General features: G+C 49.6%; 2 protein-coding genes and 2 long non-coding RNA genes across 5 annotated transcripts; 1 reads left to right on the top strand and 3 right to left on the bottom strand.

Moving 5' to 3' along the window:
• Positions 1-489: 489 nt before the first annotated feature.
• Positions 490-15303, bottom strand: ESYT1 (extended synaptotagmin 1). Its single transcript, XM_007081489.3, has 31 exons — positions 14298-15303; positions 12574-12615; positions 12261-12395; positions 12070-12143; positions 11876-11948; positions 11627-11716; positions 11395-11450; positions 10839-10962; positions 10574-10750; positions 10364-10446; positions 9953-10001; positions 9736-9822; positions 9541-9633; positions 9240-9311; positions 8960-9046; positions 7352-7501; positions 6876-7031; positions 6575-6751; positions 6319-6401; positions 6144-6192; positions 5945-6034; positions 5735-5830; positions 5380-5451; positions 5201-5287; positions 2652-2792; positions 2402-2556; positions 2197-2295; positions 1987-2118; positions 1807-1912; positions 1525-1574; positions 490-1329 (listed from the first exon to the last, which is right to left on the bottom strand). Exons 1-31 carry the CDS (start codon positions 14685-14687, stop codon positions 1290-1292), a joined length of 3315 nt encoding a protein of 1104 aa, XP_007081551.2. The 5' UTR covers positions 14688-15303; the 3' UTR covers positions 490-1289.
• A 4119-nt stretch (positions 15304-19422) lies between these two features.
• ZC3H10 (zinc finger CCCH-type containing 10) lies at positions 19423-23762 on the bottom strand. 2 transcript variants are annotated; one of them, XM_007081487.3, is made up of 3 exons: positions 23688-23762; positions 22854-22917; positions 19423-21429 (listed from the first exon to the last, which is right to left on the bottom strand). In XM_007081487.3, exon 3 carries the CDS (start codon positions 21372-21374, stop codon positions 20067-20069), a length of 1308 nt encoding a protein of 435 aa, XP_007081549.1. In that variant the 5' UTR covers positions 21375-21429; positions 22854-22917; positions 23688-23762; the 3' UTR covers positions 19423-20066. The 2 variants fall into 2 exon arrangements, with proteins under 2 accessions (XP_007081549.1, XP_007081550.1); XM_007081488.3 differs by lacking the exon at positions 23688-23762 and adding an exon at positions 23262-23509.
• On the top strand, positions 23570-24549 carry LOC122240369. The gene is made up of 2 exons (XR_006219992.1): positions 23570-23944; positions 24244-24549. It is a non-coding gene; the product is annotated as an uncharacterized LOC122240369 (long non-coding RNA).
• Positions 24229-25903, bottom strand: LOC122240368. Its single transcript, XR_006219991.1, has 5 exons — positions 25889-25903; positions 25422-25535; positions 25283-25307; positions 24860-24882; positions 24229-24583 (listed from the first exon to the last, which is right to left on the bottom strand). It is a non-coding gene; the product is annotated as an uncharacterized LOC122240368 (long non-coding RNA).
• Positions 25904-26962: the final 1059 nt, after the last annotated feature.

Below are 26962 nucleotides of genomic sequence, written 5' to 3'. Positions count from 1 at the left end.
GTTCTTCCTTCTCAAGATTGCTTTGGCTGTTTGGGGACTTTTGTGGTTCCATACAGATCTTAGGATTATTTCTGTGAAAGATGCCATTGGATTTTTGATAGGGATTACACTGACTCTATGTTGTTTTGGGTAGTGTGGACATTTTAACAATACTTCCAGTCCATGAACATAGAATGTCTTTTATCTGTCTTCAGTTCCTTTCCTAAAGTGTTATAGTTTTCAGCGTACAGGTCTTTCACCTCCTTGGTTAAATTTATTTTTGGGTCTTTCACTCTTTGAAACCACTGTAAATGGGATTGTTTTAATGTACCTGATTAATTAGAAATGCAACAGATTTTTGTATGTTGATTTTGTATCCTACAACTTTACTGAATTTTGAGTTCTAACGGTTTTTTTGGTGGTCTTTAAGGTTTCCTAAATAGAATGTCATGTCATCTGCAAATAGTGATAGAAGCTGGATTCCCTGTCCTTAAGGAAAAGAGCCACAGCTGGTTTGATTATAATGTTTAATGTAAGATACAGTGGATTGGCAGAGTTGGTGCAAAACCAAGAGATTCAGTTCTCATCAGTGAGTTAACAGCCTAGGCACCTGGGCAAAACATTGGCCCTGCTGGCCCGAGTCCTCCGAGTTCCTCTGCACAGCACCAGCTAGAGGTTCCAAGATTGATATCCACTACTTGAAGGCTTGGATAGGATCTAAGTGTTCTCATTCCCAAAGTGAGTGAAGAGACTGCCCTAGTCATCACAGCAGGTGTAGTTTGCAGGACAGACTTGAGGAAAAGTGGGGACAGAACTGGCCCTGTGGGCCTGGGTTGCTGTACATTTACTACATGCAATAGTCTAAGAGACTCTTGAGTGTTTAGCCTGTCCACCTTCCCACCTATGTGTTTACCCTCCCTGACTGTTCATGGTGGGGAAGAAGGTGAGCATCCAATTAAAGAAAAAAAGGTCTTTCCAAAAGCTATATTTGGCATAAGCTGATGCCACTGCAGGTGCTGCCAGTGGCCAGGCACAGGTACAGAAGGCCCTGAGGACTTGGGAGGGAAGGAGAAGAATGTGCAGGCAGAGCAGGAAATAGCCAGCTCAGGTCTCTGCCTGAGGCCATGCAGTAAAGGGTAACCTGTGGTCCTCCTCTTTGGTCAGGCAAAGGCCCTGGCATGGGCCTGGGAGGTGAGAGGGTGAGGGGCACAGGCTCTGCCCTTGGGCCCTAGCTGTAGGCTCATCACATTGAGGTGATGCAGCAAGAGGCAAGGCAAGGAGACAGTAGTCAGGCTGGTAATCCTTGGCTCCTAGGAACTGCCCTTGTCCTTGTCATCCATGAGGTCATACCTGTGGGAACACGCAGAGGAAGCTCAGGTAGAAAGGTGACCTGTGTCCTCTTATAAATGAAACATGACCCAAGCGCTCCTATACTTCAGCGAATCAACAGTTCTCACCTCAGAATGCATTCTTTTCTCCCTTCCTATGATTGGGATTTCTCTTACTTAAATATCCAGGCCCATTCCCCGCCTATCCGATACTCACCATTGGGCTGCTCCCTGGGAAAGGTCTATCTCTGCAAGGTCCAGCTGCACCTGTGTGGATGATGGTAGGAGCAAGGTGTTATTTTGACATCTCCAAAGACCACATCCCATCATCACATATTCCTGGTCCAAACCAGTGCAGTGCGGCGGTCTGGTACTATGCAGACCACCTGTATAGTACTGTCACCTTCAGTGCTTCCTTCCTAAGTCCCTGAGGGACTATAGCCTCATTACCAGCAGCTTCTAAGTCTTACCTTTGCCTTGCTTGTCCTCACCCTCTTACCTTCCCCAGCAGCTCACGCTCTCTTGACATGAAGGAGGAATTAGACTTCACAGAGACATCCAGCTTTCGCCGCAAGGCCTCATCCAGGGGCAGTTCCCACTCAAACCTGGGGAGGGACTGGGTCTTAGGGGCAGGGGTTCCTTCCCAAGCCTGCCATCTCCCCCTGAATGCCTGACTGACCGCTCACTGAATTCGGGATTTAGGGTCCTCTTCTTCTGTGAGGTCTTCCTCTTGGTGCCCCGGTTCTTGTCTGGCAGTAGCAACAGTGACACGTAGGGGTCCGGGGGATCCCGTCCATTTTGTCGAAGGGCCCTGCAACAGGGAGATGAAGGTAGAAGGCAGTCCAAGATGGGGGGAGGGAGGGTGGGAACCCGGAGCATAGGGTCTCACCGGCAACTGTGCACAATGCTGACCAGCTTCCGTTCTTCACTATAATACCAGACAGTCAGTTTCACCTGGCCCAGGGGCCCTGCTGGAGCCTCAACGGGACTATGGAGAGATGGAGATAGTGTTGGAAGAAGGTCGTACTTCGGGAGCCTGTGGCTTATCCTTTGTATTCCTGACTGCACCCCATCTTTCTGTCCAAGGCCCTTACCTGTCACCATGTGTTAAGCGCTGCCGGAGCTCTGGGGCTGAGGAAGTGATATGAGGCAGCCCCCCCCAGAGCTCTGGTTCTTCACTCAGAGATGAGGAGCTGTGGCTGTAGCTGTGGCTGTGCGCTTCCACTCCTGAGTGCTGGGACACCAGGATCTAGGTAGGCAAGAAGGCCGTGAGCAGGGCAGACTCGTGCTCAACTCCCTTGCTATGAGGGCGTGGCCCTTGGCCCGTCATCTCCTGGCACTCACCCCCAGCTGTGCTCTCAGCAGCACCTGCCCTTGTCCGTTGTTAAGTGTAAACCAACGGTCCAAGCAGAGCTGGTCAGTCACAAGTAGCTCCGAGAGGGGCAGGGAAAGTGAGCCCAGTGCACCAGTCCCCTCGCCCCGAACCTGTGGAGTCAAGAGGTCAATGATTTAACCCTGGTGTTCTAGTTCCAAACGCTTGGACACTTGGGTGGTTTCAGAGAGAGACTCCCCTTTGTGACAGAGAAGCCATGTTGCTGGTCCCGCTTCCCTTCCTTTCCTAACCAGAGTGGACCATGCTATCTGTACTTCCCAGGCATTCACAAATTATGCCCAAGGGCTGTAATAGCTGCATAGGTGGAGAAAAAGAACAGTAAAAATGGAATTAAATGTTTCCTGCCCTTCCAACCCCATTTCCTTATTCCTAAGTAACTACCTGTAAACCCTTTCTGTTTTCTTAGTTCTAGCATAATTCTAACTAATATGCCTATATATCACTTTATTGTGATTTGTCAGCTTTGGTGTCTACTGACCTGCAATGCAAGGTCAAGAATTGAGCTCATTTGCATCTCTTCTCTATCTTTGCTTGTGTTGTTGATAGTTCCATTAAGTTCTATTGGTTTCTGTTTGTATAATTCTCTACTTATTGTTTTATCAATTTTAGAAAGTATCTGACTCTTCACACTTCAGAAGGGGAAGGGCACCCCTATATTACCTCCCTCTCCCCACTCCCATACCTCTTTACTTTTGCTCACCCTTCATTCTTCATGCCATTGAAGTTGCTCCAATAATCAGTGACCTCATTTTCAAAGTCAATCAATAGTTTTTGGTCATCTAATTTTTTATTATATTTATTTTATTTTGAGAGAGAGAGAGAGTGCGGGAATGCACACAAGCACATGAGTTGGTGGGGCGGGGGGTGCAGAGGGAGAGAGAGAATCCCAAGCAGGCTCTGGGCTGTCAGTATAGAGCCTGATGTGGGGCTCGAACCCATAAAACATGATATCATGACCTGAGCCGAAACCAAGACTGAGCCACCCAGGTGGCCCTAATTTTGTTTTTTAGTAACATTTGGCTACTTCTTATCTTTTCATACATTCTTCTTTTGGTTTCCTTAACCCTTTCTTTCCTGGTGCGCACCCCACTGCCCTGGCCACGCTGCAGGCCCTTTGAAGGGCGCTTCTTCCTCTGCCTGCCCTTTCACTGCTGCCATGCTCAATGTGTCCATCCTTGGTCTTCTTTTCACCCTACATCCCTAAGAATGCTCCTCATACCCACGGCTACAGTCGCTACACGGTGCTTATTCATGATGTTCAAACAAGAGGGAGAGGGAGGAACACCATAGTGGGCCATAGATGCACCTTCTGGATGGCTCTTTCCCCTTGCATGGTCTCAGAGATCTCAAATTCAAAAACTTCTGCTTTGGTGGTGCCCGGGTGACTCAGTTAAGCATCAGACTCTTGATTTAGGCTCAGGTCATGATCTCAGGGTTTGTGGGATCGAGCCCCCTGTTGGGCTCTGCACTGACAGCATGGAGCCTGCTTGGTATTCTCTTCTCTCCATCCCCTGCCCCCCACTCTCTCTCAAAAATAAATAAATAAACATTTTAAAAAAACTCTTAAACTCCTGCTTTGGGCATTCCCTGTGTTGGCCATGGCACCCTTCTCTGTCCAGCTACCCCATGCTAAGAACCCAGGAGTTAGCATCTCGACTGTTCCTTGTTCCATCTCCCCCCATGTCAAATTAACCACCACCAAATACCATCCAAGCTTGGTCATTTCTTGTTTATTACTCTAATAGACTGTTAACTGATTTCCCTGCCTCCAGCATCATCTTCCTTTAGTCCATTCTTTATCCTGCTATCAGCATGATCTCTGTAAAGTGCAAATCTGGGTGTGTCACCCCTCACTCATTTATTTATTTATATGTTTAATTTTGATAGAGTGCACGAGTGGGGGAGGGGCAGAGAGCGAGGGGGACAGAGGATCTGAAGTGGGCTCTGAGCTGTCAGCAGCAAGCCCGATGTGAGGCCTGGAACTCTCAAACCACTGTGAGATAATGACCTGAGCCGAAGTTAGACGCTCAGCCATCCAGGCTGCCCTACCCCTCCCCTCACTCCCTCAACTGTTTCCCTGTGCCTTTAGATAAATCCAGATTCTTAGCATAATATTCAAGAGCCCCTGTGATCTTGCTTCTGTCTGCCTCTCTTATCTATAATTTGCCTTCTTTCTGCTCCTTCTCTTCTCAGCCTGAAGACTTTTCCTTCTCTTCTTGGTCAGAGTTTGTTTACCCTTAAGCTCAGAGGTCATCTAAGGATGCCTCTCTTATTGCCTTTACCTTTTCCCCTAGTCTGACATGAAAGCCCTCCTTTTTTCCCCACGGTGCCTTTTCGTCAGCAGTTGTCAGTCTGGAAGTTTTCCGTGGTTATTTTTCTCCCAAAAGAGAGTGTGAGCTCCATAAAGATAAGAACTAGATCTTTTATCTCTGAACGCCCTGTGCCTGGTTCAGTGCCCAGCCCGTGATGGCAGAATGTTCACAGAATGAATTTATAGTACCTGCAACTCCAGGCTCTCAGTGTTTGGTTTCCTGATGAGAAAGGAGGCACTCTCATCCCAGACAGGGGCTGAAGTTTGGGAAACAGTCTGGTGGAGATGAAGGGTTACGGTCAGTGGTTGGAACTCTCTCCTCTGCATCTCTCATCCCTCCCAGACAGCCCTGTGGCATTTTCTAATACCTTCGTCTTGTGAGAAGTATCTCCCACAGTGAGAGTAGCGTAAGGACTGGGAGGCTTGGTACCTTTTCGGAGCTAAGAGACAGAATATTGTGTTAAATACGGTCTTAAATTTAGACCTCGTTAGGCAGATCCCCTGCTCCCCTCACAAATTCCATCCACAGCCAGTGACCAGGTCCCCATTATTACTTGACAGCCACCACCCTCCTGGCCTCAAACAGACCATTCTTCCCACCCCAGCGCCACCCTGGGAAAGAGGAATTTGGAATTTACTATTCCAAATACACCAGGGGCATCCAAACCTGAGGGAGGCGGAGCAAGGGCCAGGGAGCTATGGGGCGTGGGGAGCAGATCTCACCGGCAGGTCCTCCGCCCGCTCCAGATAAACGGACAGCAGGGCCGCTGCCAGTTCTGCACTCTTCTGCGTCTGGATCAAACTGTTCACCTGCAGCACCTGTGGGAAGACACACTCGGCTTGGGGAGTGGTGACTGACATACTGGGGCCTGGCCTACACCTCGGAAGCTGACACAAGAGTTCGCCTTGACCCATCTGGAGTCCATTCCCTACCTCCTCTAACTCGGCAGCAGTGGGCCGGGGGGTCAGACGCTCCAGACGCAAGTGCAGGCGGCCAGATGGCACGTCCTCCAGAGTCAGCCACTGAGGAAGTAGGCAGGGTTAAGGCTTGAGGATGTGGGGACAGAGGGACTAGAAGAGTGAGACATGGGTCAAGATCAGGAAGGATTATTGATTCTAATTTCTTGCTCACCTCATCAAGGAAGCCAGTGTTTAGGACTGCAGTGAGACTCACTTTACTCCTGTAGAGGAGAAAGATTTAAACAAGAGGCCAACGGTCAGAGCCATGACTCTGTCTCCCCAGAGCCAGACTTCCGTGGCCTACAGAGGCCTAGCCTGTCTTCGCTGCCAGACTCCCATCCTCTCACCTGCCCAGAAAGTCATCCTTGTCCAGGTCCTTGTCAAAAACTTCAATGTCTAGCTCTTGGCCTGGAATCGATGTGACAATCACCTAGTGGGAGAGAATAGTGCAAAGGGGATTCTTTCCTTTTTTCTCCCAAATGACTAGGAACCTCCCCCTCAATCACCTGAACCCCGGAGGGCTTTCTGACCCTGGGGCTCTCTCAGAGCTAGAGGGAAGAAGGGGAAGGGACTCAAGAGGAGTCCCAGCTGCTCAATTCTGACCTCAAAAACCTCATTCCAGCGGGGATTGAGATCTTCCCGAACAACACGGCTCCGGAAGCTTCGTCCTGCCAGCTTTAGTTTCACATAGGGGTCTGACTTGCCCTTTACCAATCCCCCCAAGAAACGGTCTTTGGCAATCAGGTCCTGGGCCTCTAATACATGGATCCGAAGCACATTCTGCAAAAGGGACAGACAGAGGCACCAGATGGCTGTGAGAGATAAACCTGACAAAACCAGCCCTGAAAAACAGGCTTTGCACACTTAGGCAACCGACCCTAGTCCTTTCTAGATATAGACTCACCTCAGTCCCGAAGTGACTATCAGGAGTAGTATGACAAGGTCGAGGTGGGGCATCCACACTGCTGCCTGCCTGGGAGCTCTCACTGTCCGGGTCCCAAGCACCAGGTGTTCCAGGCACGGTGGGAAAGTGCACTTCTGATGAATCCAAGTACAAGATCTGGGAAGGGTAGTGTAGTTGTCAAATCAAAGAAGTGCAGCTGACCACCTGCAAGCAAGGTATGTGGGGGTGGGGGGGGGGGCAGAGCAGAGGCTCTGACCGAGAAAACAGGTTTCTGCTTTGGCTGGGCTCATCTCTAGAAGGTTCCCTCCACACTCTTCCTACTCACACACTATTTCTTCCCCAGGTTAGGTCAACAAACACTTTTGTGTGCCTGATAGGTTCTTCCACACATATTAGAGGATTCCCCTTCCTTACTCTTAATACCAAGGAGTCTACAAGGCCCTTTACCACCCTCAGTGCTTCCTCTGTCTCCATACCCTCATAACCAATTTCATGTAGAGCCTGGAGTTTGGGCCAGAGCTGCTGAGCTGGAACCACTGGTCCAAGGTGAGTTCAGGGGCAGTCAGCAGGCGACCCAGAGGCAGGGTCAGTGCCCCTAAAGTCAAGGCCCTGGAGTCATCCTTCACCTAGAGGCACAGGAAGACGGGATGTAGTGAAGAGATTAGGAAAAAGACCTATTGGGGAAATTGTAACCTACCACCAGCTTCATTTGCTCTGTGCCAATCACCTTTTGTCCTACTCTAGCCAACTTAACAGTCCACCTACTCCATCGTTCCTTCTGCCTTTGCTCATCCTGTTCCCATTATCTGAAAAGTTCTCATTCTCCTCCCCCTACCCATTTTTTAAAAATTTTTGTTACTTTTTTTTAGTTTACTCTATTTACTTATTTTCCCTCCCCTCCCCCTGCCTATTTAAATCCTATTAATCACTCAGGGCCCACCTAAAATTCTTCACAAAATCTCTCTAGTTGCTCAAGCCTCCGTACCTTTCTTTGGCTATCCTTAGCACTACATTATGGGTACTTTATTCCCATTAGTTAATATTTAATAATTTCTGGATGGTTTTATACATATGTGTCTTGTCTGTGAAACTAGCCAGTAAACTTCATGAAGGCAGATACTGTTTCATGTTTTTTTCTGTGAACTTTAAGCTTCTAGATGTCTACATGGCTTCTCTGGCATGTTTAATTGTGATGTTTAACAGACATTCTTGCAGTTTAAGATGACACTTTTAAAATAAAATTCTCTCCTGGGGCACCTGGGTGAGACTCAGTCAGCTAAGCAACCAACTCTTGATTTCAGCTAAGGTCATGATATCACAGTCTGTGCGACGGAGCCCCAAGTCGGGATCTGTGCTGACAGTGTGGAGCCTGCTTCGGATTCTTTCTGTCTGTCCCTTTCCAGCTCATGTAAGAGTACACACTCTCTTGCAAAATAAAAATTAAAAAAATAAAATAAAATTCTAATCATGACTTGAGCCCTGCCACTTGATGGGAGAATCGACAGAACCTGTAAGATATTTTTTTTTTTTTTTTTTTTTTTTTTTTTTTTAAAGTAGGCTTCACACCCAGTCAGAACTCACAAGCCTGAGATCAAGACCTGAGTTGAGATCAAGAGCTGGATGCTTAACTGACTGAGCCAACCAGGTGCCCTAGAACCTGTAGAATCTTATTTGGAATTGACATTCTCTATTGTAATTTTGCTTCTGTTTATTTTCACATTTTCTTTTTCCACTGAAAAGGAAAGATGATGCTTAGTTTTAAATGTTAGAAGTGTACAAGTTGTTTTGTTACAATTAAACTAAGGAAAAATATAAAAGGCTAAGTACTCAATATGTTCTTTTTTAAAAAATAATTTCACTGAGGCATAACTTGCCATAAAATCACTCATTTTAAGTATACAATTCTCAGTTATAAAGAATGATTCTAGAGAGATAGTTGGGGAAGAATGGAGTGCTTCAAGGAGGTGGAGAGTCCATGTAGATGGACTGAAATAGTGATCAAAAGGCAGATGGAAGAAGGGGATACAGACCTGGGAAGGCAGAATAGGGTATTCAGAAGGAGCTCAGTGGGGTGATCGTCTCACCTGCACATCAAGCTCCTGGCTTCGAGGGTCTTGCAGGAAAAACCGGAAGGCCTCTTCCCACACCGGGCAGTTGTTGCTGTAGACAGCCTGGAGACGCACAGGATGGGATTAAGGTTACGTGCTGCAGTACCCATTCCTGTTTCTCCAGAAAACCTTTGCCTTTACAGGCAGCCTAAAGGGGAGACTTCATCTCAAGAACAATCCTCCCCTACCCCACCAGGCACGCGTGCGTGGGCACACACACACACACCATCTCCCACAATGATATCCTGGCCCTCACCTTGCTCTCCTGGGTCATATCCTGAATTGAAAGTTGTACCATGGGATTGGGTTCCTTGTTCCCTTTCTTTAGCTGTGGGGGAAGAATTAGAAAGTCACCATCTTGGTGTTTTTGGTTTTGTCTCCGTGAGTGAAGTAGGGCTCTCATCAGAATCTTTTCCCTGAGGTGGCTCTGATCCCCTCCTTGGAACCCTTGTGTTACATGCTGCTGCTTCTGAAGCCCAGTTGGCAGGGGCAAGACAGGGTATGGGAATGCTGCATCCAGGGTTTCCTGTTCAGCTGCCCTCAGAAGCCACACTCACAGGAAGATCCTGGGCCCGGTCCAGATAGACAACTAAGATGGCAGCTGATGGTGGCTCTGGTCGGGAGGAGACTCCTCGATTCCACTGCAGAACCTAGAGGGAAGGGGTCGGTAGTCAGACCCTTGCCCTCCAGTTCCCCATATTTCCAGTCATCTGTTTCTCCCCTGCCAGCTTCCTGTTTGCCAGGTTGGTTACCTGCTCCAGTTTTTCTGCAGATGGCAAAAGTGACAGCCATTCTAGCCTTAAGTGAACTTGGCCTTGCCCACCTTGTAGAGGAAACCACTGGAGGGATAGAAGAAAGTGAGGTATAACAGAGATCAGATATTTACCCAACCTCTTCTCTACCAGTGTAGCAACTATTGTCAACCCAATGGGTGAGACCACCCTCCCTCTTCCTCTTCTCTCAACTTACATTATCCAGCACTCCAGCCTGCAATACCTTCCCTACATCCAGCTTCATCCTAGAGGGGGTGGGGAGGGGACAGCGAGAGGGGGAAAAAGGAGAATGTGTTGTAATTAACAGCATGTCACTGGCCCTCCACTCACCCACCCAGAAATAAACGGCAAATCTCAGACTCCCTTCTTGTACTCAGCAGATGTGTGTGTGTGTGTGTGCGTGTGTGAGAGAGAGAGAGAGAGAGAGAGAGAAAGAGAGAGAGAGAGAGAGAGAGAGAGAGAGAGAGAGAGAAGGCAGGTGAAGGCAGGAAGAGGGTGTTAAGAAGGAAAATGATACACAATTCCCAGGCCTGGAAGGAGATTATAATTGCTTCTGCAACCGTGGTAGCACTGGGGCTTTAGAATCCTAACACAGGCAGAGTCTCACCTGCCCAGAAAGTCATCTTTGTCTGGATCCTTATCAAACACCTCCACCTCAATCTCCTGCCCTGGGACCTCATGGACCATCACCTGAAGAACATTACAGCATTAAGGGTCTCATGGGCTACACTGTGAGGATCATCCAATCAGGATCTTCTCTCACAGCCTCCCAGGGCCTCCCCCATTTGACACAATTCCCACTCCTCAGCTGTCCCACCTCGTAAGTCTCTCCCCACTGGGGGTTGAGGTCCTCATTGATGACCCGACTGCAGAATGTCTGGGTGCCCACTCGCACAAGTGCATAGGGGTCTGACTTGCCCTCGATCAGGCCCTTCACGTATTTGTCCTTGGAGCCCAGACCTCGGGCAGCCAGCAGGTGAATCCGGATAATGCCCTGGGCATAGGAATCAGATGGTAAAAAACTAAGGACCCAGCATGAGGTTCCTGAAAGAAGGATCTATCTGATGTTGGAGAGGCCATACCCTGGGAAGAGGAGAACGCAACTGCGCCACATCCTGAAGGTCAGGCACAAGGGGCACCAATAATCGGTTGGGCAACACAAGGAAGGCAGCAATGGAATCCATGATCATGGTGTCAGAGAGGGAGCTGGATGGGGGGGTAGAAAAGGAGCTGAACGTGGCCCCAAATTCCAATATCCACCCCCCAACCCCAGCTTTCTTCTCCACAACTGAGAGTGACCTAACGCTAGAGGGACATCCTTTCTTCAAAATCCGTTTTTGCTACTCTTCCACCCTAATTCCCCACCTACTGCTCTGTCTCTTCACTACTGTCCCAGCTCTTCTTTTTCTTTTTCCTCTTGCTGAGCTTTCTGCAGCCCTCTTCCTTCTCTATCCGCAAGCATGCTCCCCCACAGGAGAAAAATAACAGCATGGAACTTTTCAGGGGTATCTGTCTTCTCTCTCCAGCTAGGATGATCAAGGCTCCTGGACGATATCAGCTGTATCTTTTACTGCTTGGTATCCCGAAAACCCCCAGCCCAGGGCTGGAACACTTAGGTGCTCAATAAATCCTTGATACCTGAGTCCTGGGATATCCAGCAGGTTGGTCATCCCTGTCCAGTTGATATCTAGGGTCTGGAAGGAAAGAGCAGGGAGATCAGCACAGAGCACAAGCTGGTATGGCCACACCCATCCAACAGTTGCCAGACCCCTCAGCCTTCCCTCCCCCATGCCCCAGAGCTGGCCATTCTCTCCCTCCCAATCCTCTCTGTTTTCCCTGCTTCCCCATTCAGCTCGGTGTTTTCCCTTACCGGGCGTCGGATAAAGAACATCGACACAGCCCCCACAATAGGAAGGTTCCCGATGAGCGGCTCAAGAATCACCCGCAAGACACCATGTAGCTGGGGCCAAAAAAGAAGATCAAAGCATTTCTCTACAAAAGGACTTCTTTCCCTCCCAAACTTCCCCAGCTTTGGTTTTTCCAACTTTCCACTTCCCCACATCCGATGAAATTTAGGGCAAAGTCTCCCTATTATGGGTGCCCCTGACACATGCCCCACCTGCATGCCTTTGACGCCTGCTTTGCAGAAATATTTCTTCACTTCCACATCAATCTGCACATCACCTACATAGCTAGGGGTTGATAAGGAAGAGAACGAAGAGGGTTAGTACTAGGCTGAAATGGGGGGAGGGGAGTGAAGCAGAGTGATCAGGATCCTGCTGAAGGGGAAGCAAGAAGAGTGAGTGGTGTTACCTGATGTTCAAATCCAAGAGGATCTGTTCTTTGCTCTGGCCAGGGTGAACCTTGACTCCTAGGATGCGCAGTGGCTGCAGAGAGATGAATTCTTGAGAGAGAGAAGAGGGAAACGGAGGAGTATCTTCTGGGCCACCCACCTTCCCTGGCTCATCTCCTCCATCCAGTTATTTTCCTTCCTACACACATACCTTTTCACCCAGTTCCACTCGTGTAAATGTAAATGTTTGCAGATGGGGGTTAGAGCCTCGAACAGCCGGGGCCACAGTTTCAGTCAGAAGCTTCTCCATGTACTGGCCCAGGAAAGGCCAGACCTGGGCCACAATCTGGAAGGAGAGGGAACCCGTCACAGGAGAGCCCAATCTTCCTCCTAAAGGCAAGTTCCTTCGGAATCCTCCTCGCAGAGAGCACTGGGGCCAGACCTGACGAGTGGCAGGGTCTGGCAAGAGAAACGAACCCCATTCCTTCCTCATGAAAAATAAAAATCAAGACCATCATGCTCACCTTATTTAGCCACTCAGCCTTTTCCACATCTGGGAAGCTGACCTAGAGGTGGGGAAGGGAGAGGTAGGGATGAGCACAGCCTCCACCTGTGGTCTCCTACTAAGATGCTGGGTGGTGTGCCCACAGAGGAAAGGAAACCAAAGTGTGACAGGGCCTCCTCACACCCAGGGGTTGGCCGGGAGGTGCTAGGATGTTCAGAGGATTCACCCCTCCACGGGGTTTCCGGGCTCTGAGGTCTCTCTGACAAGGGGCGCTGACGGCATGTGGGCCAAAGTTGCTCTGTGGATAGCTGGGGATGTGAAATGAAGACAGCTGGGGGAGCAGAGAGGGAGGGAGGAGAAGGGCAACATTCTTTCTGGAGGGGGAGGTCCTGACAAACCAGAGTTTAAGGAGGAAACCCTGGGATTAGAGAAGTCTTGGTTCCGTTTTGCAGCCTTCCCACTTCACCCTGGACTGGGGCTTCTACACCAAGAAGGTGAAGAGGGAAGCGGCTCTTTGAGGGGCCAGAAGTGCTGGCCGTTTTTGTTTTTTTCTTCATCTTCTTTATTTCGTTAGTGTGCCTTTTATGGGAAAGAAGGACACCTGTGGTTTGTATTGGCGGAGGAGGAGGGACAGTCGCCTCAGGAAGAAGACTGCTTTTCCATGATGAGGAGTAGGAGGAATAGCCAGTTGCTGCCTGGGCTACATGTCCCCTGGGACCATTTCTCCCCCTTTCCCCTCTCCAGCCCTGGGCCTGCGCAGCATGGCTGTATCTGTCTAGTGTCAACTTTGATTCCGCTCTTCTGCCATTCTCCCCCGTAGAACCGCACCTCCGCTGGGAGGGGCAGGAAGGCGGGGGCAGGGAGGGGCCGTGTAACGGGCTCTGCCCCGGCGAGGGCTGAGAGCAGGCAGGGGGGGGTGAGGGGGCGCAGAAATAGGGCCCGGGTCCCAACCGAGCAAGCGCAGCGCGCAGTCCGGAAAAGGGTGGGGCCGGCCAGGGGCGGTGAAGTGTGGGCAGCGGGCACTGCAGCAGTCAGTCGGACTACCCTCCCCCCTCCCCCGCACCCCCCGCCCTGAGTCCCGCAGCCGCCTCCGCTGCGCTGCGGCCCAGCTGCCTGGGGCTGCAAGGCGAGGGTCGGGGGTCTGTCCGGATGCCGTGGCTCCCCCGAGCAGTGCTCCCGGGGTCGAGTCCCGGCGGGTACCCGGAGATAAGAGCGAGAAAAGGGAGAACATTATGGCCTTAAATAGGCAAAAAAAAAAAAAAAAAGAGAGAGAGAGAGAGAGAGAGAGAGAGAGAGAGAGAGAGAGAGAGAGAGAGAGAAAAGTCCCAAGGAAGACTGGAGTGACGAGGGAACCCTCTGAGCCGCAACGGGGATGTCCGGGAGCAGCAAGGCGCGAGTGGCACCAGAAGCGAGGAACGCTCAAGCGTCTTGGCTAGGAGGGAGAGCCACAGCTGCGACAGGCTCCCCAGATGGTATAACTGCTCCTGCCCAAGCGCAGAGGAAGAAGTCCTGATTCTGTGGAAGGATCAGGATCTGGGCACGCGGAAAGGAGGGGGAAAGGGGGAAGAGTGGCTACCGGGTCCCAAGAGTGGCGCGTCCTAGCAGGCAGCCGGCTAGCGGGGCGAGAGGGGAGTCTCCCTCCCATGGCCCCAGGGTGGGAAGCTGACTTTAGGGACAGGGAGGGAGAGCCCTAGAGCCGAGGGGCTATGAGGGGGCTATGCAGCACTGAGGGTGCTCGCTCACCCAGGCAGGTAGCTCTCGATGGCTCATATAAAGTGTTTTCGCCGTGAGCCGCTCCTCATCGTCCAGCAGCTGCCGCGCTGCCCGAAGGCTCCGTTCTTTCTCGTCGCGAACCCGGCGCCAGCCCAGGTAGAGGGCGAGGCCGAAGAGCACGAAACCCACGCTGAGTCCCACTGCCCCAGCCAGGTACACCGGCACGAGCACAAGCAGCCGCCGCCCGAATGAAGTCAGCAGCGCTAGGGCCTCACCCGCCGCGCCTGGGCCGGCAGGTTGGTTCCCAGAACTCAGGTCCCGCTTTGTGTGAGCAGCGGGGGGCTGGTCAGGGGGGTCGGAGGGAGCAGAGGGCTGATCCGCGGGGCTGGGGCTGGAGCCGTCTCCAGGAGAGCGCTCCATGGTGCCACCTCTGGGAGGACCCGCCCGACCCAGAGACCAGGAGAAGGTTGCTTAGCCTAGCGACCAGCTGCCCCCAACAAACCGTAACCCCTGGGCTGGGGGAGGGGAATTTAAGCCACGCCCCTTCTTTCTGAGGGCTCGGGTTGGCCGGCGCTGCATAGACCAAGGCGGAGTCAAAAGACAGAAACCCTGCCCCTCTTCCGCCGGGAGGCGCTAGGGCTCGGGAGAGGCAGGACCTCCCTGATTAGACCGAGTGTCAAGATGGGCAGTCTGGGATGGCGGGAAAAGGAGGAAAGAGGCTAAAAGAGCGGCACTTGATTGGTCAGAAAGAGGAGGCGTGGTGTACCATTTAAAGAGATGAAGCCCCGGCGCTCCCCCAAGTGGAATGGGAGTGCCTGTGGTATGACGTCATGCGGAGCCGCACCGCCAATTACTCCGTTTTAGAGGGACTTGGGGTTGAGGGGTTGTGGAGGATGAGGATTTACTTCCACTCCGTTCGGACGGTTTGGCAGGATTTGTCTGGAATTCCTACATGTTCGTTTGTCAGCTTTCCGTAGTTTTTATATTCTAAGCACGTTTCTTATTCTTCGGGGTTTCCGTGGCTGTCCTTACAAAACACCCCATGTGGAATGAAAGGTTCTGTCTATGCGGTCTTCAGCCCTCTACTTTGTGCAGTGTAACGACAGACGCTACAGAAAAACTGGAGAATACGAGAATTAGAGTTAGGATTCTCCAGCCTTCAGGGAAGAGAGAGAGAGACAGAGAGAAAAAGGTGTGTATAGGAAGTGAGGCTTTATTTCTTATTAGTAATCTCCAAGATTTAGTTATCTTTATCATAGAGGGCAAATTAAACTGGCTCCCAAACGGTGGGGGCGGGAGTGGGGAGAGGAGATGCCTCGGCTGCAGTGGAATTGATTACATTTCCCATGATTTCCCTGACCCTGAGGAACTGAAATGAAGAGTAATGAGACAATTCTGTTTCTTATTTGCCTGAGTTGGAAGGAAAGTTCGGAATACAGTCACATGTAGAACTAATGCAATTCCATGTTGTATAGTGTACGTGTAGGAAGGGAAAAGCGCAGGGTACATTGATGATGACTACTGTTACTAGTTAACTGGACTTAGAAACTAGACTAATTGGAAGCTCAGGAGGGAAGAGTTGGTCATAAAATGATTATCTTTTAATGCAGTATGTGTGGAGCTTGTTGTGTTATTGTTTGAAGCAACAGGAAAAGTAGGGTTGATTGGTGGGGAGAGACTAGATCTGCAGCAGATAAATATTATCTGGCTCTGCAGGGCATAGATTCTATCAGACTGTTTCATCAACTCTGTTTAACCCCCTTAATCTTAAATTTTCTGACTTCCCCTTCTCTACTTCCCTGAGGCTAAACAGTATCTAGAGTGCTTCATTCAGTGTGCAGAACTGTAAGGAACAACTTTCTGCCTTTTACATCTTCCGTGTTCTCAGAGGTAAGGCAGGTAGGAAGGAGCTCATGGAATCTGGAAGAGGTAAGAGTGACCTGCTCGCTATGCAGAATACAGCAGGAAAATGGATGAGCCTCCTTGGAGGGAAATCTCTCTGTAAACTGAATTTTGCCAAGCACTAGAGTAGGAGGAGCAGGTCACTTAGGCTGGGGGGTGAGAGGGTGACCTATGGAGTTTCTTTCCAAGCTTCTCTGCTTTCTCACCCCATCTAGATCATCAGACCCTTCTACCAAAGACAGTCTATGGAAGATGAAAGCTAATCCTCAGGAAGGTCTCTTCCCAGCTGAGGCCCAGGAGGCATAGGAGCTGCAGCTGCAATGCAGGCACCAGAACAAGTAAACAGGGTGGGTCCCTGCCAGTAGACAATTCTGCAGCCCAGGTGCCACCTGGTGGTGATAAGCAGTAACTCTGTAACAGGAGAAAGCATGGCCATTTGTTCGAGGAAGTGTCTAAGTGAGAATACCCAAACTTCCTGGATTTGCAATCTGCATTTAATATGTAAACTTCATTAACATCCTCAGGGAGGGAGAGGATTAGATGTGGTAACCTAGTCCTTGCCCTCTCTCCAAGATGGAAGGGGCAACAGGATTTGAGGTAATTTCCTCTATTATTCCTCAAAAGTTACTGCAAAGTCGGTCTATCATTAGAACTTTTTTATGCCAAGTCTGGAGTCTGCCTGAATGCCTGGCTCCATTCCTTAGTAGTTGCAGAACCCTGGGCAGCTTACTCTCATTAAGCCTTACTCCTCTGCAAACTGGGTTGTATAACAGTACCCATTGTGTCAAAGAGAAATTGCATGTAAAGTGCCTAGCCCAGTGCCTTGGCTTATATTATTAAGTACTCAGTAAATGTTAGCTATTATTCTAGAACTCCCTATTTATTTCCTATGCGGCAAGACAGGACCTTTTCTCCATTGGAGAGCCTTCAAATATTTGAAGACATCTATTAGGTTTCCCCTCAGTCTCGTCAGGTTTTTTTTTTCTGCTATCCCCACTGATTTATCAATGGGCCTCTTTGAAAATTACACTTAGAACACACAATCCTTTAAGAGTGGTTTCACTCAAAAAGACGTGGTAGAACTGTTATATTTACAATGTATTACTATGGTTCTCTTACCCTTTTGGAGCTCCTCAGAAGGTGCTTAGAACATAGCAGGCTCTTAGTATTTATGGATTGACATACTATAGGACTAAGAGTTTAATTTTTTTGTAACCAATTGAAGTCCTGTGTTGTTTTCATGTGAATTATTGCTAATGTAGTTCTCTGCAGTTCTTTCTCAGATAGGCTCAAGCAATTTTTTAGGGAGAGGGTCAATCGAAATTGATCCAAACTGACCTCTTGGGTTAATTCAGTCAATCCAAGTTACAGCACTTTCAGGTTTACTTGGTATTTCCGTGTGTTAATGTTGGTAACAGGGCTTTTCATATTTTTATATAAATTTTTTAAATAAAACATAGCCCTTGAGTGTATCACTAGAGACCAGAAGTTTCTCTAACAAAATGTGCTAATCAACATTTACTACACAAAGATGTTGAGTTTTGACTCCGCCAAACTCTACCATTAACTGACCCATAATTATTCTCTTATCTGCAATGACTTAGCAGATGAGGAAGAGCAAAGCAGCCCTGCCATCTGGGGACAGGCCTGGCAGTGCTGGGCTTCGGGTTGTTAAGGGCTGACCTGGGCTCACAGCTAGGAAATGATGTTCTCCTACTGGACACAATCTCATGAAACACCAACATCACACAATGGCACTCAGTGACTGTGATGAAGTGAGGCAAAAAAACCAAGATCACACTTCACAATTTTGTTTCAACACAAAACAAGGTCAGTGTGCAAGTCATGAAATAGCAAACATCCCCTTCTCCCAACTAATGGGTGACTGCTGCTTTATTACCAATTTCAGCTTCACTCTAGTCTGCTCTTTTCCTAGTTAAGATACCCAATCACAGAACTATCCCTGCTTCCCTGACAGCACCCAGTGGAACCAAGCCCCACTTCCTTGAACCTTCCCCCAAATCACTTAACCATAGTCCCAAGTCCTAAAAGTCCTTTCTAATGTCCCTTTGCTAGGCATGGGTCCCATGGCACACTCTCCATAACTGCAGTGAGCATTAAACCCAATTTGTTTGACTACAGGTGTATTCCTGGCAGTCTTTGGCTGGCGTATGTTAATCAAGAAGATACAATGTTTACAGTTTCCCAAATCTACCTCTTTAGAGATACTTGGCAAAAAGAAAATAGTCAGGATTTGGCTGGGATGAACTCATGTTGGTATCTATCATCACATTTGTCTCTAAATACTCATAAACCATCTCTTTTAATAATCCAGAACTGTGCCAGAAAAATCAACATTAAGCTTATCAATGTGTGGTTTCTAGAGTCCACACACAATATTTCCGTATTTGACCACTTCTAGTCTTTAGGCCTTTTCTTTTTTTTTTTGTGACCAGCCTTGACTGAGCACACCATCTCCAACCCCAGGTGTAACCTGAGTGATCAACCAGACAAAACAAGAGGTAGCAGCAGATATGATGGGGGAAGCACAACTCAGAACCACGTTCTGTATCCCAAATCCACTGTCTCATCAGACTAGATACCTGAGTTGTTTCCCCTACATCAACTACGAGCTGAGGAGGAACTGAGGTTTGGCTACTGGGGTCCCTGGCCTTATGGACTCTTAATTGGATTTAAAACCTCTGTGGTTCTATATGGAGGCAAAGGGAAGAGATGAACCCTGAGGTTTGTGTCCCCAGGAGAACTTTCCTTTTCCCAGCACCTCCCAAGCCTTGAAGGCTTAAGGCATTGGTAACTGAGGAAGGGATGGGGTAAGAGGGGCATTAACTGTCATCAACCACTCAGAGAGCAACTGCCACCTGCCCTGCTGTTTGAATAAGGGATCTGTCAATACATATCCCATTCCCATTTCCCAGCACATCCACCCCTCCTTAGTACCTGCCCCCCTAAATGACCCCAGGAGCCCTGGTTACTAAGGTATCCTGGGAATAGTATCATGCAGATAGAAACCAGCAACAGATGGGACTATTTTTAAACTAGACTAGGTGGCTCCAATGCTTTTACCCCACAAAGCGCCGTTTAATTTTGCTCTGGGTCCCTACCCTTCACCTGGCCTCTGCCCAACCTTATCCAAGCTGTGTGAGGGTGGGGTCTTTATCCCATTTTGGCATGAGATATATTTACTGCTCTCATCTTCCACATGGTTTATCTAAGCAAGTTTTCACTGCCTCCATTTGTTAAAAATAATTCTTTTTTTATTTCTTTGGAAAGTGGTGGGCCCTGCCCTATGGATTTCCAAGCCAAGCCAAGGTAATGGATGCTCCCCTAGTCTTCGGACTGGAGTACTATGGTCCCCACCTTCCCTTGGGCCCAGGAACAGTTTCCTGTATTCTCCAACTCAACTAGACCCCCAATTGTCTGAAGGCTCCTATTAGGCCTTCTCTCCTGGCCACCCACTTCCCAATCTCTCCTGGCTTTCCCTCTGGGCAGGGTTTTTTTTTTTTTTTTTCCTTCCAAAGCCAGTGCTGGAACCTGTGCTATGCAGAAGAGAGGACAAGACAAGGGATGTCCCCATCTTCCCATCAGGGTACATACGGCCCCTCAGTCAGTCCTTCCTCTCTGCTGGCTTCAGTCTGCACTCCTATGAAAGCCCCCTCTGTGAGGCTTGAAGGAAGATGGACAAGAGGACCCTCATAAAAGGGAGGTGAGAGAAAACAGACCAGCCCAACCCTTTCTCAGAAGCAAACTCCTTGTAGTCTCTTGTCCTAGTTCTTGAGTGAGCCCTTCAGACAGGGCCTGGGAGGGCTAGGCGAGTGGGTAAGGGCCCCTCGACCCCAGCCCTGGGAGGCTATACCAGGGGAGTGTCCATTAGCCCCATCAGTGTGGCATGGCTGTGATACGCATGCTCTGGGAAGCGATGGGGTAAGTCACCATGGGAGTGGTGGTGTGGCTCATTGTGATTCCTGCCAAGGGTTGGGCCATCGATACAGCCACTGGGGCCACAGGAGCCACAGATACAGCCACAGGAGCCATGGAGACAGGTGGGGGTGCCATTCCCTGGGCAATTGTTTGAGCCAGAGCAGCTGACAATGGCGTGATCTCTGGGTTCAAGTGTGGGGGTGGGGGTGGTGGAGCAGCAGGAGGTGCAGCATTAGTTGGGGGAGCAGCTGGAGCTCCAGTGGGGGCCACCAGTTCTTGCTGGGATACAGGGCGAGGCTGTAGAGCCTGGCTGCTGAGAGTAGTGTGAGTCTGGGCAATGCCATGGTTAAAAGTGGCAACAGTGCCCACAGTGGGGGCCAGAGTCTGCTCAGTTGCTGGTGCAGTAGAGCTCAGGGTCATGACCTTGGCCTGATTGCGGAACTGGGCATTTTGTTCCAGCAGTACCTCATTGGTGGCCAGCAGGTTGCTGACCTGCTTCTTAAGCTCCTCCACCCGCTTCCTGAGCATGGCATTCTCCTCCTCCAGCAGTCTGCACTCCACCCCTCGGGGTGGAGCCAAGCTATATTCATAGGATTCAAAATGGGGGCCATCTGGGGGGCAGCATCCACCTCGCCGGCGCTTGGGGCCAGGCTCATGGTCCTCAAAGCCCCTGTCAGGGAGGTCATAGATATCATAGAGGTCGTGACGTCGTCCTGGGGGGACTGGGCCTGTTGCACCACCACCACCAGTGCCTCCTCCACCTCGAGCATCAAACTCAAAATCCCGCTGCAGGTGGCGAAACTTGCACTTGGCTCCTCTCTGGCAGTCACCCTTGAGAAAGTCACGGCAGATAGGGACCTCCTCTTTGCCATTCGGCAAGTCAGCTGGTGAAAGGCCCAGGCCGGCTGCCACTTTCTGCCTCAGCCGAGGGGGAAGCTCTCCTGTCTTCTTATAACCATCTTCATCCTCCTTGGAGCCATGGATGAATCGGCAGTTTGGGCGGCTACACTCCTTGTTCTGGAAGTCATGGCAGAAGATGAACTCATTTTTGCTCACCCCCAAGTTGGATACCTCACTCATGTCTGGATGACGATAGCGGCAACGCTTGCCTCGCTTGCATACATTCCTCAAGAAGTCTCTACAGATGGCATCTGAGCTGGCCCCACCACTGCCTGCCCCTGCCCCACTGGTCTCCTCGCTGCCACCTCCTCCAGGGCCTCCACCGCTGTTCCCGGTGCCGTTGGCATAGCTGTCCCGGTCAGGCATTCTGGTCCCCCCCAACTCAGGGCTTTCTTCCTCTTCTTGCCACCCTTGGTGACCGCTAGGAAAGAGAAGAACTGTGTCAAACAGGTGTCTTCCAGAGAGGCCACACTCTTCTCAGCTACAGAGCAGGCAGTCCAGCAAGAGGCAGGCCAGACAGGCAATGGCTTTGGAGATGGAAAATCTAAGGGATGAGAATTCTGGCTGGATTGGCTGGCTTGTCAGAAGTCTCTCCCAGGCCCTCGTGCGCCTGGTTGGGTCAGAATGATTCACACTAGCCTGACTAATGGAGGAGGGAGCTGGGGTGAAGCCACTTCATCTCACTAATGATGACAGGCCAAGGAAGGGGCAAGGAGAAAACAGTGTTGGGTTTTATTTCCCCTTCTGAGCTGACCTTATTAAAGTTGAGAAAGTGAAATTAAAACTGCTGTCTCAGTGTCTCAGTAAGTTAGGAGGAGATTGGGAAGTGGCCAAGATGGGCTGGTGAGCTTACTAGGGCTGTGGATAATGGGACACTGCAGACAAAACTTCCCTTAACCCCTCTTCCGTGGGATCTCAGGTGAGGGCACTCTAGACCCCAGGAAATCCTAAGTGAAGAGACTGGTGTCACCAGCTTGATGGCAGTTCCTAAACCTATCATTTTTTAGTATTCTCTCCCAGCTCACCTCTGCTGTCAACACCAGTGTGGTCAGCTCCCTCCACTCCATTTCGGGGAGAGGGGGGAGTTCTACAGCTGGGATCTCCACTTATACACCCCCAAAGGACAAAAACATTTGTAGTAAGGTCAAGGTGGGAAGAAGGAGTTAATTTCACAGGAACAAGTGACCGTTCTTTTCCCATTCTACAGCCCCCTCCTATTCCCCATTAGAAGATACCACTGACATCAAACCACACCATTCCTCACCCCATAAAGATCCTCTTTATTTATAGGCTCTATAAAAGCTTTTTAAGTCTCCTCTTTCCCAAGAGAGCTCTGGAATGTCAGTCCACTGCCCTGGTTCTAGCCCTCCCCTCTCCCCACCCCCAAGAAAACTGGGAGTCCCTGCCACCACGTGTTTGACCTCATAAGCCTTTCCTAAGCAGTGACCAGGCTCCCCCTGCTGTTCATATAGGAAAACTTCATATTGCTTCCCCTGGAGTATAAGGAAATCTTTCCTGGTTTCTTTGGTCTTCATTTCCCCCAAGCACCTTCCCTACTGGCTTGACTTTGCCTTCAGAGGTCCCTAAAATGAACCAACCAGATGAGAGACCAGAGTTACAGAAGAATCTGTAAAAGGAGAAGGATCCTTTTCCTCCAAAGGCATGTAGTCCCCAAATAGAAACAATCAAGAAAGAAGAGTAGTAAAAAAGAAGATACAAACTTTTACTTAAAGGGAAAAATAAATACCATCTATCTAAGCTTGAACCATGCTGCAACTCCCACCAGAGGCAGATAATCAGCTATGATACTCCTCCCCACCCAATTCTTCTGGGATTGTTCGATACCTGAGGTAGCTCAGGTGAAGTCCGGGGCTCCTGTGGGTCTCCACCTCCACATCACTGCTGGGTTCTGAACAGGAAAAAACAAACAGAGTCTTGGTGGGAGAAGGGTAGGAACAGAGGACTATGTTACAATAAAGAAGTCTGACAAAATGGCAAGAGCTCTGGGCACTTCCAAGATTCCCTCTGAGTTCAAACTGAATTTCACCTATCAAAGGGAATTGTCGGCAAGAAAAGTAAGAATATAGAACTAATCTGGGAGCCTAGGAGGATGGGTTGGAAAACCAGCCCTGAGTGAACAAAGGGGGAGGGGTACTCTGCCTCAAGATGAAGGAAGATGTGGGGATCAGAGCCCGGCCTAGGGTTGAGGCTAGTTAACTCCGAATGCGGAGTCGTGCAAGAGCAGCGACTGACAGGGCAATGGGATGGCTGATTAGACTTGGGGGCGGTGATTATGACGCTTCTCAACACCCCAGAGTTTGGAAAAGAAGTCCTAAGAGTTTTATGCAGCAAGTCTTCCAGCTTGCTAGGTTCTGTGCAGTGCGACCCGCGCTCAGCCGTGGACCAGGCGAAAAGGACACTAAGGGAGCACAAGTGAAGCGGAAAGGGGGGACTCCAGGTGACATCAAGCTGCGGGGATGGGCAGGGCTGTGACGTCACGGAGCTGGCGTTTGCTCGCGAAGCAGGGTCAGTCAGAAAAAGGGCTCGGCCCTGGGGCATGAGGAAGAACCAGCTCGGTCCTGGGGGGCCTTGTGTAGCCCAGCCGAGCCCAGCTGCTGGGCCGGCCCCGACTCCTCCCCTCCGGGCGCGGCCTCCACCTAAGTCTCCCGCCTCCCTCACCTGCCGCCGCCGCCGTAGTTGCTGCTGCCGCCTGCCGGTCCTCTAGCTTCGACAAAGAGCCGCCTACCCTATTGCCCTTCCGCTTCCTGCGGAAGAAATGACGCTCTAGCCACCAGACCCGGAACTACTCTATGGTGTGCGAAGTACTAGTGCGACTAGCCGCAGGAAGTTCCCAGCAAGCTTTGGGTGTCACCATAGCAACCGAACGCAACAGCACAGTAGCGTCTCAAAAGCGGAACTTAGTAACCTAGGCTTAGGTAAGAGTTGGGGCAGCAGTGCCGTTTGCCCCTAACTTGGCCGCGAACCGCCTTCAAACCTATCCCCTCGCTTATACTACACCCTTTCTGGGAAGTTTAGGGCCACCCAGCATCTACCGACTCCCAGGGCTTGGGGACCAAATGTCGGCCAGGAACGGGAGTCACACCCCGGGCTGTAGCCTATGTAGCGCGCTCGACGCTCTACAGCGTGGGTGTTCAAGAGGCCCTACTTACTGCACTGACAGAAAATCCCCAGCCAATAAAAACCACGTAACAGACAAAACCATTTTTTTCTTCAGCTAAGACAGCAGAAGAGAAGATTTATTGTATACGTTGTTACATTCAGCCACACATGAAAACAGAATTAGTCCCGAAAAGTCACAGGTCCAGAGCAACGGACCAAAAGGGACTTCTGATATGAACAAGGCGAGTCTCTCAAAGGTGGTCGTTGCGATCAGATGGCGATGGATGTTCTAGATCCACTGAATCAAGCTCTAGAAAGTAGGCATGCAGTCCAACAATTGGTACCAGCGTCCCTGGCCTCTGGCTTTCCTTATTTCTGCTCCTGTGGCTCCATGGGTGGACAAGCTAGCGGTTTACTTGGACCTCTGCCTCATCTTTCTTCTTTTACGCTTCAGCCTGAAAAGCAGACACGGGAATACATCTCCTGCCCACAAACCCGAGTTCAGTCTTTCCCTCCCATCTTAAATGTGCATCTAATTTAATACATGGGGTGGCAAAACGGACAAGCACTTCAGTTCTACTATCCTGCGTTCAATCCCCGACTATGCAAGTCAATGCTTATAACATTTTCACCTCAAGTTCTTTCAGATTTCTAAACCAAACGTTCCAAGTTTTGTCCAAGGCACGCTACATTTCCCTCTTCCTGTGTTGGCCGGTCAAGTCTCAACATACCTGCGCATTCGCTTCTTCCTCCACTGCAACCCATCACAGCCAGAGGCAGAGAATAAAACAAGAGATTAGTTTTAATAAGAGATCTGGGCAGAGATGTGAAGGGCATTATTTAGAACCTGGCAGGTTCTTGACCAACTATGTAAGTATAGTCACAGTAAATCCAGCAATAATTTGGACTCCCACCCTCACCCGCCAAAATAGATACGAATCCCGCGTGCGCTTTTCTACTCCCGCCCTTTGTGCCCACAGTACTTACCCGCCTCTTTTGCTTCTCCCCAAATTAGCCTTCCTCTTCCACTAGCTCTTGGGCACCCTTGAGAACCCAGCGGCTCGGGAACCATGGCGGACTTCCCTTGCCTAGTTGTCCCCCGCCCCCCCATCACTAATCTCTACTGCCTCAGCTTACTGCCAAGGACTGCTTACCTTAGCTCTCATGGCGGAGAGGTTTCTACAGGTAAAGAGAAAAAAGCTACAGTTAGTTTCGTGTAATGATGGCAAGTGCAGAGATCAGATGTTAATGGATTGAGCACAGAATACAAACACAAACAGCACCAACACTCACCCAAGAAGATGGCGCTAAGGCGGAGAGAGCGCCAGAGGCCCGCCTACAGCTATTTAACAGGGAGCTGTGTCGTCATTTCCGTTATCTCACTTTTCCCTCCAGGGGCGGGGCTGCCTAAGAAGAGTAACAATGGCATTCAGCTCGTCTCAGGTGGCAGATTGATTGAATTAGGAGTTCTCTGGGAAGACGTTTTGAATTTGAGTTACAAAATCTCCCTTCCCTCAGTTTTATTATGAAGATATTGTGTTGTTTCAGCGTGAGCACATATTTCCAATGTGGGTCCGAGAGGTGCAGACAAGCAAACGATAGCGACTTCCGCTTTCCCTCTCGCTGCTTCATGGGAGTTGCAGTTTCCTGGCCGCACCCTCCATTTTACTATGGTTACCTGCGGTCTATACAAAAATTCCCAATTTGTTTTACTGGTTTATTTTTAAATTGCTGCAGGGAGATTCTATCTCGTAACTTACGAAGGGTTAATATTCCAGAACGTGTAAGTGGGGAGTTGAGAAAGCCGTCATATTACGAAGAGAGCTTTGTTACTTAGATGAACGCTTTTTCTCTCTCAGCTATAGTCTTTCCCCCACGATACATGAGGCTGAATGCCACAAGATTTCTGGCTCAGTACATCTTGTTCAAAAAATACTTCAGGGCGCCTGAGTGGCTCAGTCGGTTAAATGTCCGACTTCGGCTCAAGTCATGATCTCTCAGTCTGTGAGTTCGAGTCCGCGACCGGGTCTGTGCTGACAGCTCAGAGCTTGGAGCCTGCTTTGGATTCCGTGTCCTCCCTCTCTCTGCCCCGGTCCCGCTCATGCTCTGTCTCTCTCTCAAAAATAAATAAATAAACATTAAAAAAAGAAAAATACTTCAGTGATTCTGCCTCTACTTAGGAGTTAAGATCAAACCAATGTACATACAGGAAGCAAGATCAACTGTCTTCTGTAGACTGAGAATATTTGGTGTTAAGATCGATCTTCCCAGTCTCATGGTATGGTCAGGTCAGAAGCACCCAGAAAAGATACTTGTAGATTTGGCTACGGGAAACTTGAGCTAGGAAGGATGAAAAAGAACAGTTTACCATAGACTTCACCTTACTTTAATAAGAGACTGTAAGGCTTTTCGTGACAATCCTTTTTTCATGGTTTTTTTATACAGCAACATTTCACTTTTTTTAACTCTGGAAAAAACGTACTTACGGCCCTCAGGGTGCCTGGATGTCTCAGTCAGTTAGGCATATTACTCTTGATCTAGGCTCAGGTAATGATCTCAAGATTCACGAGATCAGTACTGCTGAGGGGCTCTGCTCCTACAGTGTGGAGCCTGCTTGGGATTTTCTCTCAGCCCTCCTACTCGCTCTCTCAAAATAAACTTTAAAAGTTAAAACTTCTAAGGCCCTCTTTCCAAGTGTTTAAGTAGTTCTAGTATTATCAGAATATAACAAGCTTTTGAAGTAAACTCCAGCAACATTTTACCAAGTCCACTAGGATCAGGATTTCACCTGTTGATTGCCCCGAACAGTAGACTCTTGAAAAACGCACTTTTGA

This window comes from Panthera tigris, chromosome B4 (genome assembly GCF_018350195.1).
Source record: "Panthera tigris isolate Pti1 chromosome B4, P.tigris_Pti1_mat1.1, whole genome shotgun sequence".
Taxonomy (NCBI): Eukaryota; Metazoa; Chordata; class Mammalia; order Carnivora; family Felidae; genus Panthera; species Panthera tigris.
This window is presented reverse-complemented; position numbering and strand designations above follow the sequence as displayed.

Coding starts and splice junctions, on each gene's coding strand:
- ESYT1 (XM_007081489.3), bottom strand. CDS start 14,687: ATGGAGCGCTCTCCTGGAGACGGCTCCAGCCCCAGCCCCGCGGATCAG. Junction 12,396..12,573: donor AGGCTGAGTGGCTAAATAAG/GTGAGCATGATG, acceptor CTCTCCTTCCAG/ATTGTGGCCCAGGTCTGGCC. Junction 10,963..11,394: donor CTGGATATCCCAGGACTCAG/GTATCAAGGATT, acceptor CCCCCCATCCAG/CTCCCTCTCTGACACCATGA.
- ZC3H10 (XM_007081487.3), bottom strand. CDS start 21,374: ATGCCTGACCGGGACAGCTATGCCAACGGCACCGGGAACAGCGGTGGA.